We start from the raw sequence: 15,250 nt of genomic DNA, 5'->3' as shown, positions 1-15,250 counted from the left end.
TACAGCTCAATAGCAAAAATCCAAATAATCCAACTTAAAAATGGGTTAAGGACTTAATACATAGATATTTCTTTTTTTTTTTTTTTTTTTGTGGTACGCGGGCCTCTCACTGCTGTGGCCTCTCCCACTGCGGAGCACAGGATCCGGAAGCACAGGCTCAGCGGCCATGGCTCACGGGCCCAGCCGCTCTGTGGCATGTGGGATCTTCCCGGACCGGGGCACGAACCCGTGTCCCCTGAACGGCAGGCAGACCCTCAACCACTGCGCCACAAGGGAAGCCCTGTACATAGATATTTCTTTAAAGAGGACATACAAATGGCCGATGGGTATATAAAAATATGTTCAGCATCACTAATCGTCAAGGAAATGCCATCAAAACTACAATGAGATATCATCTTACACTTGCTAGTATGGCCATTATAAAAAGAAAAGTGTTGGTAAAGATGTGGGGAACTAAAAGATCCCGCATGCCACAACTACGACCCAGCACAGCCAAATAAATAAATAAATATTTTGAAAGAAGGGAAGAAAGAAAGAAAGAAAGGAAGAAAGAAAGAAAGACAGGGAAAGAAAGAAAAAGCAATCATGACCTCTGTTAAGGCAGTGGCATCTATCTTCCTAATTCCTTTTCTGCTCCCACAAAGACACACACACACAATGTTTTAAATTGCAAAGACATTATATACATTTTATTTTGTTTTCATTTCAAAATGTACAATTTTGAAACCACATTTTAATTTATTGATTGCATAAATTTGTGCTACACAGGCATATCACAAATCATCTAGTTTTGAATACTTAGATTACTTTCAAACTTCACTATTTTAAATAGCTCAGAGCAGCTGTAAATACTTGAGAAGAAAAGCAAAAATAATCTGAAAAAATTCTGAAACAGACAAAAATTTTAAATGATGTATGAAGAAATTGCTAAACGGGGCATCACGTGTGTGAAATTTAAAATTACTGGAAATATGTTTTGATCACTTTGTCATTTTGCTCACTTGTGATTTTTTTTTTTTTTTTTTTTTTTCTGGTTGCTTGGCTTGTGGGATCTTAGTTCCCAGACCAGGGATTGAACCCTGGTCCTCAGTTGTGAAAGCACCGAGTCCTAATTACTGGACCACCATGGAATTCCTCATTTGCTATAGTGATTAAATTACTTTTAACCAAATCATCTGGAGCTAATGTTATTGATAATTATTGCTGAGTTAAAAAAAAAAATACAGGATATTTCTTTATACATGTTAATATTTTATAGTTTAAAAAAATGAGTGTGTACTATAGGAGAAACATTCTTACACATCTCTATTCCTGGGTAATTTATTCTTTTGGATGCCATTGCCAATACGATTAAAACAATTTTTTTCTCCCAAACTAGTTATTGGCAGTACATAAGAATCCCATTTATGTTTGCATATTCTATAACAGCTAAGATAGCCTTGGCTAAGTTGAAAGAGAGATTAATTTTTTGGGGCTTGTGCCCACCACCCCCTTTCCCTTGGGGTATTTTTTTCAATGAAAAATACAGTGCTTATTTTCTCTTTTTTAATTTTGATGATAAACACAAAATCATAAATTAACCTACAAGTGTGAGTTCTGATTTAGCAGAGGCCTATCTTGTGATACTGTTTTCATATCAATTATTTACCAAATATTTTTACTGTATTTTTAATTTCCTTTTTGCCTCAGTTTTTATTTAGAAGAATATTCATTTGATCTTCCCTGGTGGCACAGTGGTTAGGAATTCTCCTGCCAATGCAGGGGACATGGGTTTGAGACCTGGTCCGGGAAGATCCCACATGCCATGGAGCAACTAGGTCCACAAGCCACAACTACTGAGCCCGTGTGCTACAACTACTGAAGCCCGTGCTCCGCAACCAAGAGAAGCCACCGCAATGAGAAGTCTGTGCACCACAACAAAGAGTAGCCCCCGCTCGCTGCAACTAGAGAAATCCCACACGCAGCAACGAAGACACAATGCAGCCAAAAATAAGTACATAAATAAATAAATTTATTTAAAAAACAGAGCATTTCTATCACCCCTGAAAGTTTCTAAAAGAAAAGGAATATTCATTTGCCTCTTAATGTTGTGCCCTTCAATTTAACATCAGATTAATAATTTTGCTTTCGTATGATTTGTCATGTGTCCTGTTGTTTTGTTTTGTTTTAATTTTTTTTCTATTTCTTTTTCTTTCTTTTTTTTTTTTTTTGTCTGTGCTGCCAGGGAATTCCGGTATGTGTCCAGTTTTAACATTTATTATTTTGTGAGATACAATTAATATGGGCTTCCCTGGTGGCGCAGTGGTTGAGAGTCTGCCTGCCGATGCAGGGGATGGGCGTTCGTGCCCCGGACTGGGAGGATCCCACATGCCGCGGAGCGGCTGGGCCCGTGAGCCATGGCCGCTGAGCCTGCACGTCTGGAGCCTGTGCTCTGCAACGGGAGAGGCCACAATAGTGAGAGGCCCGCGTACCACAAAAAAAAAAAAAAAAAAAAAAAAAGATACAATTAATATTAAAAGAATAATTTGTATCTATAGAAATACATGTTTTGTATTCTTTTTATGGCTAATTAGAACACTTTACATTATTTGAACTTTTTTTTTTTACCACTCTGCCTCTTCCTCTTTTCTCCTCAACCCAACTTTTTATTTTTTCCATATGTCTGTGTATTAGCCACCTCTTACATATTTGTTTCAGACATATGGTTTTGGGTTAAGAATGTGTACCTTGGTTGGGCTATTTTTATCGCTGAGCACTGACTCAGGGGTGCTGGAGTGGGTAGAAACTCCTGCTGGTTTTCTACAATGTCTCATACTTGTCACGTATAAGTATATTAAAAAACCCTAGAACTGATCCTTAAGTAACCCCATCTGGCACATTTCGGCATCCATGGTACTTTTAACCATTTGGATAAGATATTCAGTCAGTTTTCTTTCTAATTTATAATACTGGATCCTAGGCCATATGGTCCTAATGTGTTGACAAGAAGAAAGAATCACATCTCACCAAAGTCCAAACACATGAAATACGATGTTTTCTCATTATCGCTAATGGCCTGACACCATCATAAAAGTTAATTAATTAGTATAGTAGGCTTTGTTCTCTTTAAACCATCAGAATTTTGCCTTACTGTATTTAAATCTCTTCTGGGTGGTTACTGTTGGTTGGCTTAAATAATCTGTTACAGTATATAGTAGTTACCTAGGCAATCCTGGTTTATCTCACCAGTTTATGATTAATAGGGCGACATTCTGCCCATCTTCCTTGAAAAACTAGTATTTCTCTTAACTCTTTAGCAATCTTCAGAGTTTTCATTATCTATAATCCTCCAAAATAATGGCCTGTCTCCTCGCATCTGCTCTGGTTTTAGGTACCTTGCAGACATTATCACTGAGCTGCCAGTTACTGCCTCATTCCTCATTCCCTGCTATTGTGCTCTCTTTCCGGGTCGTGTTACTCAGAGCAGCTTTAAAATATACAAAGGGAAGAAAAGGAGAGTAACACGAGCTGACCTAGTGGATCACAAAGGGCCAGAGAAAGTAGGTCCTTGATATTTTCCTTACCCTTCCCCCAGAATATTCTCCTCTAGTCTCTGATACACCTCTCCCAAGGAAAGAAGAGAGAAGCTTCCTTCGTTACGCAGACCCCCAAACCATAACTTAGTTCTAGATTTTGAAATTCCTTTGCTGAACTAAGGTTTAAGCATTGGAACAATACCCCTGAACGAAGTTAAGGAAGACTTTTACCTTTTATTATCTAATAATAATACACCATCTCATTTAATAATAGCTAATTATTATGTACCATTTCATTTAATCCAGATGAAAACTTAGTAATAATATTTGAGCCTTTACTAGGACCAGGCATTATCCTGACGATTTGATAATCATCTATTTAAATCTCCACAGACCTGTTATTAGCACTATTTTGCAGATGGGGAAACTGAGGTTAAAGGAGATTAAATAAATTGCTCAAATTCTACAGCAGGATTGTCTACTTACAAAGCTCAAATTCTTTTCATCCCCTTCATTATCTCTCCAGTCTCTGTATAATATGCTTTAATGAGCTAGAAAGTAAAGTTTCATCCTTTGGAACAAGGTAGAGTCTGAAGCTGGAGAAAGTGGCCCTTACTTGTGTATTTTTCATGCACTGTAGGCACACAAGTAGTAGGCATTAGCCCTTTGTAGTTTGTGTGCATACACAATTGCTCTGAAATCCTTACTTCCAACTATCAAAATACAGTTTCAAACACTTCTTATGGAGGACCGAATAGTAATGAGAATAGAGATATTAAATGTTTAACTTGGGAATTGGTGTTTAAGCTATTGGGTACATTTGGGAGAAAGTTGGAATGGTAGTAAAACAATATAGAGTGATTCAGTATACATTAGGAGTCTGAAAAAATTGCTTTAAAGTATAATGCAGAACATATTTAGTCTGTCACCCATTTTATTATTCAGCAAATAATTATTAAGTGCCTATTAAATGACAATCATCAGCTAAGTCCTGGAAAAATGAATTTAAAAAACCACAGGATTTTTTTGTTGTTGTTGGCCATGCTACATGGCTTGTGAGATCTTAGTTCCCTGACCAGGGATTGAACCTGGACCCATAGCAGTGAAACACTGGACCAACAGGGAATTCCCTGTTTCTTCATTTTTAAAATGATGTTTTTTGCCACTGATTTATATAGAATTAAGATGAAATATTGATCAGCACTTGTGAACTTTTAATTAATACCACTTAAATAACAATAATAAGGAATTCCCTGGCTGTCCAGTGGTTAGGACTCCATGCTTTCACTGCTGAGGGCCCCGGTTAAATTCCTGGTCAGGGAACTAAAATCCTGCAAGCCGCTGCACTGCATGGCCAAAAAAAAAAAAAAAAAAAAAAAACACCAAAAAAGATAGGAAAAAAATAAATAACAATAATAAAAACTGCTAAATCAATTTTAACAAATACTGTGAAAAATATGATTTCAACATTATTTTTTAATTAATCTGCTTTTCCTCACTGATTTAAACTATTAATCTTTATTACGTGTAGAATACCCATTTATACATGGATTTTTCTTTTTTGGGATCTGTTTATTTCTGTGCCAGCCTCTCAACTTATGCCTTTATAATATGATTCAATATTTGGTAAGGTGTATTCCCTCTCATTACCCATATATCTTTAAAAACATTTTTTCCCCTTACATATTTTAGATTCTTATAATTAGGAAACATTTGAAATATTTCTGTTCTACTAAATCCACAATTGTAATTTACGATATGCAAGATACTGTCTTGAGACCATGGAGGCTATTAAGAGAAAAATGATAGAATCTTGCTACTAAGGAATTAGTCTATTATATGAAATAGAGTTATAATCTGATTCTAAGAACATGAAAAAGAGGCAAGCTAGAACAAGCACTAGTAGACATGTTTTATAGAGTTAAATATTTATTAGCTTTTATTAATATAGCTGAGCATACATGTGTTTGTTATAGTAGCTTTATAGATGGCCAGCTCCCTTAGGCTCTCTTAAAGTTGTGAAGAGCAGAACACGTGTAGCTTCATTTTTATGTAACATCTGAAAATCCAAACACCTAGAGTCTCTTTCTTTTTCTTTTTTTCAGAGGGGGAGCAGTGGAGCAGAGCATGCACATCCTTGAACACCAGGAATCACAGGGGTTCTGGATTTCTGAATCTTCAGTTCAGTCTACAATGACATTAACTAACCCTGATTCTCTGTTAGGCGTACAAGAGTGACTTCATTTTAAACTTGTGTTCAGTTTGGGGGATGATCTAGCTATTAGACACGTCCATATAATCTCGTTTCACATAATATTTTCTTCTGCAAATTCTTTATGCTATTACTCTGCTAACTAAAGTTAACTCCATTGTCATTAAAATATTTATGACTAGAGCCTTTGGATGTATATTCAGTGATCCTTTTATTCCCTCATACAAAATGCTTATTATGTAGCAAGTTATAAACATTTTACTAGTCTTTTATATGTGGCACAATCTTTATGATTTAAATCTACAGTGTGGGTGGCACAAGGCAGAATTTTTTAGGTGTTCTAACGGATGCATAAAAGAAGTAAATTTAGATTAGGAAAATCCACATAAGCTCCGTGAAGATGATTGCTGGAGGTTAAGCTCTGAAGAGTGAGTGTGATTTCAAGAAGCAGAGAATGAGACAAAAACAGGTGGAGAGAGAAGAAACAGAGAAGTCAGCTATTTGCAAACTAACCAGAGGTATGGTTGCTGTTGGGTCCTCAAAGCTACTGTTTGATTTCTGACTTCTAGGGCCCCTGTTGTCTCCTGAATGTATGTATAAGTAGATAGATGTATTCCACCTACCATCATTAGTCTGTTGTAGGATATTTCTTATCTATTTATCCATCTATCTGTTATCTATCAATCATCTGTCTAATTATTTGCTTACTGAGGGACAGCTGGGTTGTTGCCAGTTATAAGCCATTAAGACTAATACTGCAGTGTACATTCTTGTACACACTTCCTCATGTACATATGTGGGATTTTTGTATATACCTGGAATTGAAATTGGTGGATGGTAAAGAATGCCTATCTTCAACTTGATTAAATACTGCAAAATTTCTCTCCATAGTTTTATTTTTTTTAAATAAATGTATCTTCCCACCAGTAATGTACACTTGGCCCTGTCAGAATTCAAAAACTTTTCCAATCTAACGGATGGGTATAAAATGCTGTCTGTTGTTGTTTTAATTTGCATTGCCTTGATTATTAGTTATAGAAGTATTATTTTTGTAAGCTTATTTGCTGTTTGGATTTCTTCTGAAAATTAATATTCTTTTCCCATTTTTCTCTCGGGTGGTTTGGTTTCTTATTGATTAGTGGTATTCTGAATACTAATCCTTTTTTCATCATATATGTCACAATTATCTTTTATCTTTTTTATGACTTAATTTCATGAAGTTTTAAATTTTAATGTTTTCAAATTTGTCAGTCCTTTTCCTTCAGGGTGTTTGCTTTATGAGACTTCTTTATAAAATCTTTCCTTAACTTGCAGTCACGGAGACTTGATCCTATATATCTATATTTTCTTTTTCTTTTTTTTTTTATGTGACTTACTTTTTATTGAAAGTATCTTGCATTCATGACTGATGCTTTCTGGGTTATGCCATACATTTTAACGTTAAAGGTTAAATTATTTTTTACATGCAAGTAGTGTTTATGGTTTTCCCCACATAGGATTACTGATTATAAAAAGATGACACACCACATGGGTTAAGTGTCTTTTATAATTGAAAAGCCAGCAAACTGTCTAATTCTGTTTCCTCCCAAAACACAAACTGAGTAGTAACTGAGCCTCTAGCCAACATATTCAAAGCTGAGAGGATTAAAAATGCAAAAACAAGTCCTCAGATCCAATTAACGGAGCCCTGCTACATACAGGCTAATCAATACCAGTGGTACTCTGACTCCAGGAAGCTGGAAGACATTCTGATAACCCCACTCTGATAACATTTACCTCAGGTAGCCTTTTTCCAGTTTCCAACTCATGAATAAAGATAATACATTGTTAATTCTATTTCAGAAAATTTTTTGCAAGTTGTTTTACTTACAATGCCAACTTTTAAAGAATTTTTTTAAAAAATTTATTTATTTAATTTATTTATTTTTGGCTGCATTGGGTCTTTGTTGCTGCACATGGGCTTTCTCTAGTTGAGGTGAGCAGGGGCTTCTCTTGTTGCAGAGCACAGGCTCTAGGCGCCCGGCCTTCAGTAGTTGTGACTCGTGGGCTCTAGAGTGCAGGCTCAGTAGTTGTGGCGCATGGGCTCAGCTGCTCTGTGGCATGTGGGATCCTCCCAGACCGGGGATCAAACCCATGTCCCTCGCATTGGCAGGCAGATTCTTAACCACTGCACCACCAGGGAAGTCCCTACAATGTCAACTTTTAAAAGTCACTAAACTAAAGTTAACCGGACAATAAGCTAGGCAGAAATTGCTTTACAAAAAGAGGGAGAGCCCAAAATGCTACTTTCTATAGAGAACCCACAGTTCAATTTTATTCAGAGCAAAGAAAAAAGAACTTTTGATCATACTAGAAGAAACTGAGCCATAAGTTTGGAATCAGTACTGAAACTACACATGCAATGAGGACAACATTCTGCTAATACAACTGATTTGCTGCTGCATTTGTGGACTGTTTTTCTAATATTAACAACTATAAACAAAGCAGTGCAACTAGTATTTGGAACAATCCTTACAGTGTTACAGCATCAGACACAAAATGTCACTTCTCACACCACTGGTTCTCTTTGTGTACCTGGGCTTCCTCTTTTTTTTTTTTTTTTTGTGGTACGTGGGCCTCTCACTGCTGTGGCCTCTCCCATTTCGGAGCACAGGCTCCGGACGCACAGGCTCAGCGGCCATGGCTCACGGGCCCAGCCGCTCCGCGGCATGTGGCATCTTCCCGGACCGGGGCACGAACCCATGTCCCCTGCATCGGCAGGTGGACTCTCAACCACTGTGCCACCAGGGAAGCCCCAGTAAAATCATTTTTGATATTGAATGTCTTTCGAATCTCCTCAGGAATTTTCCCCTTGATCATATTGGCAACAGTCCTGCAGGTAACATCAAGCAAACCTTTGATGTCTAAGTAGTTTGCTGCCAATATAAGCTCAAAAAGTGTTCCTTGGTCAACTTTCAGGAATTCTTGATCCCAAACAGGGATATCATCTGTTCACTCTTCTTTGTCCTCACCATCCTCAGGAGGAGGCAGATCATCCTTGTGGTGGGTGCACCCCTGAATGACCTTTTTTAATATTGCTGCATGAACATTTGGCAAGGGGACTGGATCAACATCTCCTTCATCATCCATTCCCAAATCTTCCAACATGGTCTTAATAGTCACAGATTGTTTCGCAATTTCAACATCAACTTCAAATATCTCTCCACCAGAACTCTGCAACTTAATTGAAGGCATGGTGTTAGGGCTCAAGGAGATGGCGGGCCAGCGGCTGATGAGAGCAGGGTGGCATCTGCAAAAAGCAAAACAGAAAAGTGGAGAACAAGGCCAACCAATCCTATATTTTCTTATACACTTTTTTCATTCATTCATTCACATTTTGAAAATAACTACTGCCTTGTCAAAGACATAAGTATGAACTAAAGCCTCTAGTTTACATGAGGGTTCACTCTTTGTGTTGTACAGTTCTATGGGTTTTGTAAAATTCATGCCATCTATCCGCCATTACAGTATCATACAGAGTAGTTTCACAGCTCTAAAATTCCCTGTGCCCCATCTATTCATCCTTCCCTCCCTCTGGCTAGACACTTGGCAACCACTGATGTTTTTATTGTGTCTAATATTGTTTTGCTTTTTCCAGAATGTAATACAGTTGGAATCATTTTATAGCCTTTTCAGATTGGCTGCCTTGACTTAACAATATGCATTTAAGATTCCTTTTTTTTTTGGGTGGATTGATCCCTCATTCCTTATTATTGCTGAATAATATTCCATTGAATAGATGTACCAGTAGTTTTTGTTGTTGTTGTTTTAGTTTTTTTTATTCTTACTCACCTATTCACAGATATCTTGGTTGTTTCCAAGTTTTGGCAATTATGAATGAAGATTCTATAAATATTCATGTGCAGGTTTTTTGTGTGGATGTACATTTTCAACTCATTTGGGTAAATATCAAGGAGAATGATTATGGATCATATGGTAAGACTATGTTTAGCTTTGTAAGAATCTTCCAGACTCTTCCAAAGTGGCTGTACCATTTTGCATCCCACCAGTGATGAATGAGAGGTCCTGTTTCTGTACATCTTCACCAGCATGTGTTGTATTTTGGATTTCAGCCATTCTAATAGGTGTGTAGTGTTATCTCGTAGTTTTAAGTTGCAATTCCCTAATGACATGATGTTGAACATGTTTTCATATGCTTGTTTGCTGTCTGTATTTCATCTTGGGGTGAGGTGGCTGTTCTGATCCTTTGGCCATTTTTAAACTGGGTTGTTTTCCAATTGTTACGTTTTCAGAGTTATTTGCATATTTCAGATACAAATCTTTCATCAGATATCTGTTGTTGCAAATATTTTCTCCCAGTCTGTGTCTTGGATTTGCATTCCCTTAACACAGAGAAGTTTTTCACAGAGCAGAAGTTTTAAATTTTAATTAAGTCTGTAAGCAGATAGGCTAGGGGGTCCCCAGAGAAAGAAAACCAGGCATGGCTTTCTTGACATAAGAGAAGCCATTTTTGGCCTAAGCCATTTTGTGATCTAAGCTTGGCTGCAATGCTTGCCCTTGAACAGGTCTCAGTAATTAATGATCTTAAGGGAACAAAGGAATGTAGCAACAGTGGAAAAGCAGTCAAGCAGCAGCAGTTCAGCTATAAAACAGTCCTAGTTCCTCCTCAGTGGATATACGTAATCTGATACATATCTTTGAGTTGTTCTACAGGAACTAAGCAACCCCCCCCCCCCCCCCCCGCCCTTTAGTCCAAGACTAAAGCTTGGACTCTGTTGACCTTTGCCCCAATAATATGCTGAATTCTCCTTAACTCAAGCATATTCATGAATATGCATGTTCCCTTAGCTTAAAACTTCTCCAATTTTGCTGTTCGAGGAGACGTTGCTTTGGGAAAGATCCCTGGTGTTCTCACTTGCTGCAAGTAATAAATACTACCTTCTCCAGCTCTTTGCCTTGGTTGTGTCTTTTGGCTTGACACCCACGAAGAGGCAAACCCTGTTTTTGGGTAACAGTGGGATCAAAAAAATTTTCCCATACAAATAGCAGTTATTCCAGTACTGTTTCTCCATCCTTTCCTAATTTTCAATGTCACTTTTATCATATTCAAAGATCTCACACGTGTGTAGGTCTTTTTCTGGAATCTTTATCATGCTCCACTTGTCTATTTGCCCATTCTTAAACCGTTATATCATAAATCCTGGTAGGATGTGTTCTCCCAACTTATTCTCTAACCCTCCCGCCCCGACAAAGAATTATAGCAGCTTCTCTTCGACCTTAAGTTTTGGTGTGAATTTTAATGCCACTTCAACAAGTTCTGTGAAATACGCAATTGAGATTTAATTGTAACTGCACTATACTTATTGGTTTGTTTAGTGAAAACAGATCTTTTCAATAAGTATCTTTTCTTATTCATGGATATGGTTCATTTCTCCATTAATATAATTTCATCCATAAGGGTCTTACACATCTTTTGTTAGTTTTATACTTAGGTACCTAATAGGTTTTTTTGTTTTTTTTTTTTTTAGGTCTTTCTAGTTATTAATGGATACTTCATTAAAATTACAAACTTGTATAATCCCCCAAATAATTTTTGTAATTTGCTATTAAATCATTTCACAATTCAAACCATAGCTTCAAAATTCTTAAAATGCCAACTGTTTAATAATAAAAAATACAAATTATACAAAGATACAATAGAGGGAATTCCCTGGTGATCCAGTGGTTAGGACTTCACGATTTCACTGCCGAGGGCCTGGTTGGATGGGGAGCTAGGATCCAATGGTGCCGCCCAAAAAATTAAAAACCAAAAAAACCCAACAACAACAGATACTACCTGAAATGTGAAATTAGTATATTGATTATTTCTCCCCAAATTGAAAGGAATGCATAATTTAGAGTTTCTCCTAGTATACGATTTAAAAAAGAGACTAAGTCTGGAAAATGTTGAATCAACTGTCTTGCTGTCTATAAAACTCTCTTCTCCTTCTTTTTAATTTATGAAGTTTAACTTTATTGATAGTGAGCTATTTATTTTGTGATTTACAAAGGTAAGTAGGTTCTTTCTGAACAATCAGAATGTAAACTGATGTTAATGAGATAAACATTTTGACTGTTAATTAAGCTGAGTCCAGTTAGCGACTTAATTTACCACTAACAAACGTATTCACCATTTACCAAATGCTGCAGGCAAGACATTAAGAGGTCAAATCTCAACCCATTTTCCTGAAATCACTGGGAAAATTAGGAGGTCCCAATAAATTACTTGTGGATTACCCAGTTTCCAATATTCCCCTAGCAGGGGAATTAGGTGCTGTAAGACAATGAGACTAAAAGTTTGAAGGTAGCCCTTTCAAGGCCCACTCAGGGATACCCTGAAACAGGCATCTAGCGGCTGAGCCCCAAAACTCCATTCCTTCCATCTTCATCCTACACTATAACCTGTTTTGGCTGACTCTGAATAACTCTCGGTATGATCAAACATCTGACCTTAAAAACACATCTTGAAGTGCAGTCGCTTTCTTACCCAAATATCTTAACTGTCCCAAATACCATGATCTCCGTACACTGCTGATGGGAATTTAGTTGCCAACCCAACCATGTGGTTAGTCCTCAGTGCACAGCGGCTCTGAGATCAAGGAGACCCAGTTAACCCAGCTTGCCCAGACTCAGGCCAAATTCAGAAGCTGATCCTGGAGTTATTTCAGGGCACTTCCCTGGCTTCCCAGAAAAACTCAGCCCTACCTCAAACCCAGACCCCAAGACCCTCCCGATGAGGTGAGCTAAAGCTTCAGAGCCTTTCGTTCGGGGCTTGGCAGGGCTCAGGATCATTCCAAGCGGGAGCCCCACGTTTTAAAGACTAGCAGCACGCACCGCACTGTCCGATAACGGCCGAGGAACCTAACTCCAGGCACTAGGCCCATTGTGCCCGCGGCTAGAAACTCCGCCTTGATCCTAACGCAGCCGAGGCCCCGCCCCGCGCGTGACGCCAGCGTCAGGCCAGTCCCGGCATGCTCCGCGCCCGCCGGCGGCCGAGCGCAGACGAGACGGATATTCCCCGTGAGCAGTCGCTGGTCAGTTCAGCCGCTATCCAGACCTGGGTCGGCGAGAGTGCCGCCACCAGCTGTTCTCCTACCGCTCTGCCGTTATTCTGAACGCCCCCAGCCCTCCCGCGAGGGCGCCCCGGGACGGAAGGATCCAGCAGCCTGTCGGCGCCCGCCGTTCTCGTGGTCGCCGTCGCCGTCGTAGTTGTGGTAGTCTCTGCCGTAGCCTGGGCCATGGCCAATTACATCCACGTCCCGCCCGGCTCCCCGGAGGTCCCCAAGCTGGACGTCACGGTGCAGGATCAGGAGGAGCAGCGCTGCCGGGAGGGGGCCCTGAGCCTCCTGCGACACCTGCGGCCGCACTGGGACCCTCAGGAGGTGACCCTGCAGGTAACGCCCACACCTCAGCCCCGGGTCTCAGCCGGCCTTGACGCGGCCCCGGGGGGCCGGGGGGCGGGGGCGGTCTCACCATCCCTTCTAGTCCCCGGTGAGCCGGCAGGACCTCTGGGAACGTCGTCTCCCTCCGTTCTTTGGGAAGTGATCCTGTATTTCCTCCGTCACACCTAGGAAGGTCACTCCCCCTTTTCCTTCACCATTGCTTATTGAGGTCGTCCTGAGGGCGGCTTTTCTCTTTCCAGAGGCGGCTACGTTCGTGACGCACCCCTTCCACCTCGGGAAGGTTCCTGTTGATCGTTGCCCCTCCTCCCACTCCCCTGTCCCTTCTAAGTGCGAAAAGAACGTTTTCCACTCCCTTGCGAGGGGTCCTCGCCCATCGGCCCAAGCCACCATCTCCTCGCCTTTCACAAATAATGTGGTAATTAATCTCTGATCTTTTCATTTTCCTTCCCTCCCCCGTCGGTGTACTCCCATTGATGCTCACCCTAAGTCTTACCTTCTCAAGTCCTGGGATTGGCGACAGTACTCGATTCCAAAGTAATGACCGAGGTCCTCATGGGTTCTTCAGTAGCCCTGCACACGTTATTTTATTTGTATCGGTACTTCTGAAAATGTTTTAGTCATCTTAGTAAAACTAACAATATCTGATGTTAGAAGGATCAGCGGCTTGTGAATATTTCTTTTTCCTGAGCCACAGTGTTCATAGATAGACAAAAATTGGGAGAAAACGTCCTTAAGAACCTATGCATTTTTAAATAGCTTATTTCTAATAAGTTACGATTAAGCATACATGAAATTTATTTTGAATACTAATTTGTATTTAACTTTTGGAGTTTCAGATACTATATACGAAAATGAACCTCCTTTTCCCTTGCAAACACAGAGTAATTTTAAAGGCTGGCATATTTTAGGTTTGTTTCAAATCTGAGCAATAATGTAAGAGTATTCATTTGAAGTAGCCACATCATCTGCCTTATTTTGTTGACTGATTTGTTTCAGCAATGTTAATTGACTTAACAGTATCTCAGATTCTTTGGTAAAGTAGTCACCTATACAAAAATGAATAAAACATGAACAGTGCCCTAGGGCCCAGAACAGTTCTCGACACTTCAGCTTTCATGAATGTTGGCTTCAGTTCTTACTGCCTAGAAGAGTTAGGAGCAGATTAAAAGGACCCATATGTTTTGGAAAAAAGTTAAGACAAAAATTTTGAAAATTTAAGGGATGTTTGTTAGCCAAGTATGTAGGACATAGTGAATCCAAAATGATTTTCATGTGTAATTAAAAAAAAATAGTATATTTTCTTTAAGGAAAATTAGTTTAATTGAAACTTACAATTTGAAACTCTAGACTTCTTTAGTTTATTATTCATTAACTTATTTGTAGTTTATTATAGAAGATCTTTATATTTATTAAAATGAGTTATATTCTGGCAGTCAATTATAAATTAAACAGATATTAATTAAAAACATTGCTACTTCGTGGTAAACTCTGGTACTGGCAAACCATATTACTTTTTAAGCAGAGACTTAAGAGTTTGAAGCTTTGAAGACTGGAATTTCAGTTGATGTGTTTGTCTGTAGAACAGCAGGAATAGCTACCCAGAGGTACATTAGGTGTGTTTTTAATCATTTAATCCCCCGAACAACCATTTTAGATAGGTACTATCTTTTTAGGTGAAACTCAGTGAAGTAAAGCCAGGATATCGGTTTAAAAAAAAAAAAAGGATAAAATATGCTAACATCAAACTGTTTTTTGATTGTTGTACTTGGGATTGAATCTTAATCTGATACCCATGTAGCAGCTTTTGACTTTAAGACCTTTGGACTCATTGTCCAAACTTCTAATATACTTATTTGTAAGTGAAGGTAAATACTACCATTTTTTTTTTTGCCCTTAGGGTGATTGTTATTTAGAAATATAATCCCTCCATTTGCAAGTAAAGCTATTGATCCAGAAGCTGGAACAACTGCTAAGCAGAGTAGATGGTTATTCATCTCTCAGTATGGTAGATCTGACTCCCACATTCTAGGTCATTATAAACTCTGCTTTTATGATGCTTCAGGATTTCTTTAGTAAATATC

At 38.8% G+C, this 15,250-nt stretch overlaps 1 protein-coding gene and 1 pseudogene across 1 annotated transcript in view; one reads left to right on the top strand and one right to left on the bottom strand.

The window, feature by feature from the left end:
- Window positions 1-3,410: 3,410 nt before the first annotated feature.
- On the bottom strand, window positions 3,411-8,992 carry LOC113632249 (S-phase kinase-associated protein 1 pseudogene; annotated as a pseudogene).
- A 3,771-nt stretch (window positions 8,993-12,763) lies between these two features.
- ETNK1 (ethanolamine kinase 1) overlaps window positions 12,764-15,250 on the top strand; it is a 68,781-nt gene continuing 66,294 nt past the window's right edge. Inside the window, exon 1 of the mRNA XM_027129435.1 lies at window positions 12,764-13,160. Coding sequence (XP_026985236.1) covers window positions 13,005-13,160 — 156 coding nt within the window. The 5' untranslated portion in view covers window positions 12,764-13,004. The remainder of the gene's footprint in view (window positions 13,161-15,250) is intronic.

This window comes from Aethalodelphis obliquidens, unplaced genomic scaffold, assembly GCF_003676395.1.
Source record: "Aethalodelphis obliquidens isolate GAN/ISIS:26980383/991018 unplaced genomic scaffold, ASM367639v1 scaffold36, whole genome shotgun sequence".
NCBI lineage: Eukaryota > Metazoa > Chordata > Mammalia > Artiodactyla > Delphinidae > Aethalodelphis > Aethalodelphis obliquidens.
Note: the sequence above shows the minus strand (reverse complement) of the source record. Positions and strands in the feature narration are given on the sequence as shown.